The sequence below is a fragment of the Megalops cyprinoides genome, chromosome 18 (assembly GCF_013368585.1).
Source record: "Megalops cyprinoides isolate fMegCyp1 chromosome 18, fMegCyp1.pri, whole genome shotgun sequence".
Taxonomy (NCBI): Eukaryota; Metazoa; Chordata; class Actinopteri; order Elopiformes; family Megalopidae; genus Megalops; species Megalops cyprinoides.
The window spans coordinates 12,610,596-12,617,613 of record NC_050600.1 but is presented as its reverse complement, the minus strand read 5'-3'; the positions used below and the strand labels follow the sequence as shown (position 1 = coordinate 12,617,613).

Genomic DNA, 7,018 nt, shown 5'->3' with positions numbered 1-7,018 from the left:
AACATAGAGCAGAGAAGTGTCTGAGTGTGTGTGCACCATATTTTGCAAGACTTTCGGATACATATGTGCGTTGAAAGAAACCAAAGCAAAGACCTGTTAAGCCAACTCAGGGACTGTTTTTTTGCAGCAATGCACTTTCCTTAAATCCACCATAAAATTAAAATACTTCAAAAATGTAAAAACAACTGCAACAATACCAAATTGCACATGATTGTGTAAAAGAAAACCCCACAAAGATCTGTGCAAACCGATTGGTGCTTCAGGGCCTCTCACATCTATTATGAAACATAAATCAACAGTTTGCTGAAGTCACTCCAAACTTCTCAGTCTGGCAGTCAGCATGCTCTTTAGCATGAGAGCACTTTAGACAGACTTCGGTGGATGACGTTTATCCTTTATTCAATGCTACATTGTGCAATTGCATCTGCATGGTCTGGGGTAACATCCCGCTGGGCCTTCCTGTCAGTTTCCTCTACCATACAGAACTGTCCATCTATGCTCCTCATCTTCAATGCGAAATGCTAGCCTGGTTCAGGCTGAGATGCCACCTGTCACTGACCTGAAGCTCCCTAGGGAGTTGAAGAGCAAATTGGAGAGTTGAAACTGTTCATTTCTGTAGATGGCTGGATTCTGTGGATCACCAAAGCACACATTTGTCCATGCACATGTACCCAGTATTTTTGGCTGCAATGGGAGGAAACAAACTCAGAGTCCTCATTCACGCTTGCTGACTTACTCACTGACCCACTGGCACTGACAGTGCAATACTACTCTTGACTCCTACAGTAACAATGTTCTACTACTAGGGGGTAAAATTGCCATTAAAGTAGTCACTGTCTATATGAGCAATGTCTGTTCAGTCCTTAGAACATACCTGTGGCTTCACTAATCATACTGCGCACTGCCTATACATAAATAATTTCCCCTTGAAACAGTTTGACAATTCCAGACATTCTGGTGCTTAACATGAGCTAAACTTTCCTGAAAGTGTTGGCTTTGAGCATTACCTTTTCACACCCACACGGCATTCATTGGAAATGATTTGTTTTTCCTGCTTCCGCTGAGCTGCAGCTGTGCTCTATTTATCTCTATTTAATTCTATATCATTGTAACATAATTATGGAGGCTTTGCTCCGGCAAGCACGGAGCAGGCACTGCTTCTTGTCAGAAGTGGAATCTGCTTGTTATGCTCTCTCGGGCTTTGGAAAAGTAAATTAATTTACAAGGTCTATAATCACAGGTGTCTGTAGTGAATGTAAATGGGTCTTGTTGTACCTCGTGAACCCAGGTGGGCAGACGTCCTCAGTCTTATCAATTATGCGGTAAAGTGGAACTGTTAACAAGCCTTCGTTCTTCTCAGTTAGGACTTCTGGCGTGAGGAGATGGGGGCGATGGGCATGAAGATATATTGGTTTTAAATGTGAAGAAAAACATCTGTATGTATTATTTACACAAGGCCCCACTATTTGGTAACCACTTTAGGTAGCAGACATGGTAATTGCTCTTGGGAATGGGCTGTGTTATACGCTAGAGCAAACATGCCATCTAACATTATGAAATGGAATCTATTTTTCAGGATTTTGCCTTTGTACTTTGTTTGCTCTCTCTCCCCCATTCTCCTTACTCCAAGTAGCAGTAAAAAAATATTGCAAACATAATTCATTGTTTGAGTTTGTTTCTAATATCATGCCTGTTGTCATACTTGCCAAATGCACAGTTACTGTAAGCAACTTTGAAACACAGTGGCTCTGTTAGACACTATCCCTGCCCCTCCCCATACTCACAACGTAGCCCAAAGAGTCAGCTCCCACCTTCAGAACTGCACTCAAGGACAGGCTGTGCTACTAAACCAATAACAATGTGAGGTCTGGAGAGAAGCCAATTTGCCTGCACTTTTTATTAAAAGCTTGTTTATGTCTGTGTATTGTATTCATATACAAATATTTTGTGGACTTCATGGTCTTTGTACATTGTTAATTTATAAAAGCCAATGTAATCTAAATTTTGACCATATTGCAGAACCTAAATCATTAATGAATGAATATAAGAAATAAAAAAGACAATTGACAGACAATAAACCACAAAACAGAAATGGCAACAAGTTACTTATACAATGTACACATTGTAATGAAATACTTTGCCACAACAACCAAGAATCCTCTTATGTATATCTTACCTAAAATTCATAAATCTGCTTCGAAACCACCAGGTAGACCCATCTTATGAGCTAATGGTCATGTCCAGAGCCATGACATGATGAACATAAATATGTTAATGATCTTTAGGAGGCCTCCTTAGTCCCAGTGGATGTCAGTTACTTGCACTCAGGCCAGTGATATAAATGTAACTATTCTGTAAGCCATTTGGATGTGTTAGCAGCCCTCAGTCTGAAATGCTCAAATGACAGGGAAAACCTAATATATAACTCTGTCTGGGGTTTGCTATACATTGGCAACTCAGATCTGTTAGCTGTGGATTTAAAAAAAAAAATGTAATTCAGAAAAGAGCATAACTTCACCCACCTTATACTTTCAATAGTAACAGTTTCCTAGACTTACAGCCTGTCAGATATGACTTATAATTCACTGCACATTAACTATTATCCTCTCAGGAAAGCAGGCATATTCTTCTCATGTGTGGATATAGCTAGACCTTAAGCCATACAATTTTACAAAACAAATCCTTCTGTAATCACATGAAAGGCTTGTCTGAACATGTCCAACATTTATTGCCTGTAAGACGTAGGAACCAGATCTATTCACTGCAAGGCAGGCAACAGCCACTGTTTTCAGTCCATACAATTGCACATTGCTTAAGGACAAAAATGCTCTCCTTTCAAAAGTGTTTAAGAAATTGTTTATGTAATTACCGCTAACAGAATTTTGCCCATTTTTGCTTCAGGTCAACACAAATTCATAAAGATATGTTCAATTTGCATTGATAGACATATTTATTGATATTTAAACACATTTCAGTCAGATTGTTTAAAATTATATTATATTTGATTCTTTGTTCATTGTAGGTATAAACATTGTATGGCCACTGCAGTGTTTATTACTTATACTAAATTATTATGCATGTTAAACTTCTTAATATGCAGTGAAATAAACCCATGCTGGGACAAGGGCAGGTTTCTGACAGCACAACACAACACATTGACCTAACGATCCACTGAAAACCATGCTTTGCCTTGCATATGAATGTATCTCCCATGCCACAATTCCATGAGGACATATTCTGCAACTAAAGACGGTACTCAATTTCAAAACAAATATCTATTTTCAAAAAGTATCCCTGCCACCTTATATACAACTGACTGTATATATGTGGCATAGCGGCAAGGAGCATGTCTTGTAAGTCAACAGTTGCTAGTTTGATTTCCAGGTGAGACACTGGTTTTGTGTCCTTGAACCTAACCCAAACTGGATGCTATAAACTGTGTAAGTCACTCTGGATAAGAGTATTATCTGAGCAAATAGTGTAATTTTTGACCCCCTGGTGTATATGAATTTGCAGAATGCATTCAAAGCCCATGTAAAAGTTAGATTTTTAGGGGAAGTGGGCAGTTGTATAGTGGTGCGGAGGGTTCATAAAACAAAAAGATTGGATTCCCTTTGCTGGTACACCCTTGAACAAGGTACATGAACAAAATTGCTCTTGTAATTTCAAGCTGTGTAAATGGATGGCATGTAGACTATGTACTGTAGCTACCCTGGACAAGAGCGTCTGTTAAGCAAGTGTAATGTAATCTTACCATCCAGGCTGCCAATATTAATAAGAGAACTCCGCTTTCTCCAGCGCATGAAGTTGTTCCCTTTTGTGCAATCTTTTTTGAAAATTCACACTGCAATATAATAATAAGCACCAATTTATCATAGCTCTCCCCATGCTACCTTCTGAACTATACTGAAGTACTGTTCCATTCTCTAGGCCAGGGAACATCAAGTTGGATCATGCTCTGTAGTACCCTAGGGGGCATTTATGAAAACACCCTGGTTTGTTTGATGTGGATTTAGGTGTGGTTTAGTTTGTCTGGAGCTCTTTGCTTGCTTTGATGTGATTTAAATCATTGTAAAATGTTTCACAAAGTGAGACCCCCTAGAAAGGCTCGTCTCATGCTGTGTGAATGCAGGCATGGTGTGTTTGTGATATTTCTACTGCCAAACCTTTTTCATTATGAGAGCAAACACATTCAAGTTCACCTAGGAATGATCTGCTCCAAACACCAGACCAGTCACCAGGGCTGCCGCAGACAGATCTCAGTGCACCTCCAGTTGTCTCCTTATATCCCGATGTCTACATAGTATTTATTACTTTTTTTAAGATATGACGTTCCCCCCCAGAGATTGCAGTTGCACCCCTCTGTATTTTCTCCTGGCGAGACTTTGTGTAAATATTAAACTGCCATTCTATTTAATGTGGTTATTAGCACGTTACATATACTCTTCTACTATCAACCTAGACACTACAATTCATGCAAAGAAGCCCAAGTCAAGTTAGGTAAAATAATGTGTCATTCTTCACTCTGATTGGTGCCATTGCATATTTACAACACTAAGTTGTACCAGACAACCTTCTCCTGTATGAATTTGGATAGCTCAAGACATATTAAATTCCAAATTTCATTGGATTATCATCTGGAAATGACATTTGTTTGCTACTTAATGTCCACGTGATGTTGCTGTTGACTTTAAATCCATCAGTAACCGGTAATCACAGTCTAGTGCTATGGGCACTGTGCAAAATGATGTGAAAACCTCAACACACACCATGTGTTCATCTCTAATGCGACAATAGTGACCCCCAGTGTGCAGGACTAATGATGACCACAGGGCTGTGGGACAGAACACAGGTTTCTATGCTGGTCTAATGTACATGTACCATCCATTAGTCATTTTTGCATGTACTGTAGATATGCTGTATACATATGGTGTGTGTGTGTGTGTGGTAAATCATTTGGACATTCGTTTCCATTATTCACACACGGAGACAGGCACGCATAGACACACTCCCGCATACATAGTTCATAATTGTAATTAAGACTCTAACGAACAACGATCATAACAACAAATAAGCTTTTAGACATGTTTTGTGTCAGGGGCGGGACAAGATTTAGTTTAATGTGAACAGCACGTGGGTATTGCGATCCAGACAGGACAGTGCTGTAGCTAGAGTGGAGCGCTGGAAAGCAGATGCAGTCTTTGGAAACAGAGCATCAGAAGAAGACGCGTGGATTACGCGCAAAGAGCCTTTAGCAGATTGATTAGAAATATTGGATGCTCTTTTTTTAAAAAAGCAAACTTATCGTTTTATTTATCAAATCCACACCCGTTGAGGGAGGGAGAAACAAAATTAATTCATATAATAAGCAGGTAAAAGGAAAACTGCCAGGACTACCGTAGACATGTGGAATTTTGTGAATCTATGCACGGATAATTCCAATAATTTTTTTTGAATAAAACCTTTGGGATTACGACACTGAATAACAGCCAAAATGGATTTATACAATTCCAGCGGAATCGGCGCGTCATTGTTTGTCCCTCCAAATTCTTCATTATCTGTGGAAAGTCGAACCTCACTGGCTACTGTAGCAGGTCTCGCCGCTCTTGTGAGCTTTCTAATTGTGTTCACTATCGTCGGGAACGTCTTGGTTGTAATCGCCGTGTTAACTAGTAGAGCACTAAAAGCTCCTCAGAACCTTTTTTTGGTTTCGTTAGCAAGCGCAGACATCCTGGTGGCAACACTGGTTATGCCCTTTTCTTTGGCAAATGAACTTATGGGCTATTGGTTTTTCGGGAAAGTTTGGTGTGGTATTTATTTGGCATTAGATGTCTTGTTCTGCACTTCGTCCATTGTACATCTGTGCGCAATCAGTTTAGATAGATATTGGTCTGTGACACAGGCAGTTGAGTATAATCTTAAAAGGACACCCAGAAGAGTAAAGTGTATTATAGTCATTGTTTGGTCAATATCTGCTGTTATATCCTCTCCACCGTTAATTTCCATTGACGGAAACAACGACAACCTCGTCTACCCACAGTGTCAACTAAACGATGATACGTGGTATATTCTCTCATCTAGCACAGCATCATTTTTTGCCCCTTGCATAATTATGATATTGGTGTATATTAGAATATACCAAGTTGCCAAAACCAGAACGAGACACATGTCAGAGAAAAAACAAGGGGCAGATGGTTCTCCCCAGACTGAAAATGGACTGAGCAAAGCCACCTCTTTTAAAATGAATAGTGAGAGGGAAAATGGACACTGCCCATCCATGTCTAATGATCAGAAACCAGGGGAGAAAAATGAAGTTGACCAAGAGGAGAGCAGCTCGTCAGAGGGGAAAAGCAAGAAGCCCCAGGATCCCAGCTCAAGGAAGGACAGTAGGGGCAGCAGGAAGAACAGCTCTTTGTCCAAAAATTCCAGCCGCATATCCAGGACCAGCAACAAATCCATCGATCTCTTCACCTCCCGGCGGAAAAGGAGAAACACGGCGTCTCGGAAGAAAATCTCCCAGGCCAGAGAGAAGAGGTTTACCTTTGTGCTGGCCGTTGTGATGGGAGTGTTTGTAGTATGCTGGTTTCCATTCTTCTTCAGCTACAGCCTGTATGGGGTGTGCAGGCAATCCTGTGAGATACCTGAGACCCTCTTTAAGTTCTTCTTCTGGATTGGATATTGCAACAGTTCCCTGAACCCGGTCATTTACACAATCTTCAATCAAGATTTTCGGAGAGCATTCCAAAAAATCCTTTGCAAGTCATGGCAAAAATCTTTCTAAAGTGTGGCCATTGCCCTGGCAGGTTATGCCACTAAATAACACAATAATGCACTGTGTTGATATTTTTCAGATTGTTCTGGCCTTGACAATCTTACACAATTATTATACACATGATGGACCTGCATTACATATATTTAGATTCCTTTCTATTTTTCATGCACAGAGGTTATTGTACTATAACTGAACCAAACGCATTGTGCACTAATAGAAAACATGTCTTACATCAGTCACCTTCTT

General features: G+C 40.0%; 1 protein-coding gene across 1 annotated transcript; it reads left to right on the top strand.

Annotated features, from left to right (window-relative positions):
- The first annotated feature begins 5,494 nt into the window (after positions 1–5,494).
- LOC118793461 (alpha-2 adrenergic receptor-like) lies at positions 5,495–6,781 on the top strand. The gene has a single exon (XM_036551653.1). The coding sequence runs from the start codon at positions 5,495–5,497 to the stop codon at positions 6,779–6,781; it is 1,287 nt and encodes a 428-aa protein (XP_036407546.1).
- Positions 6,782–7,018: the final 237 nt, after the last annotated feature.

Bases quoted from the DNA above. Each gene is read 5' to 3' on its own strand.
- LOC118793461 (XM_036551653.1), top strand. From the start codon at position 5,495: ATGGATTTATACAATTCCAGCGGAATCGGCGCGTCATTGTTTGTCCCT.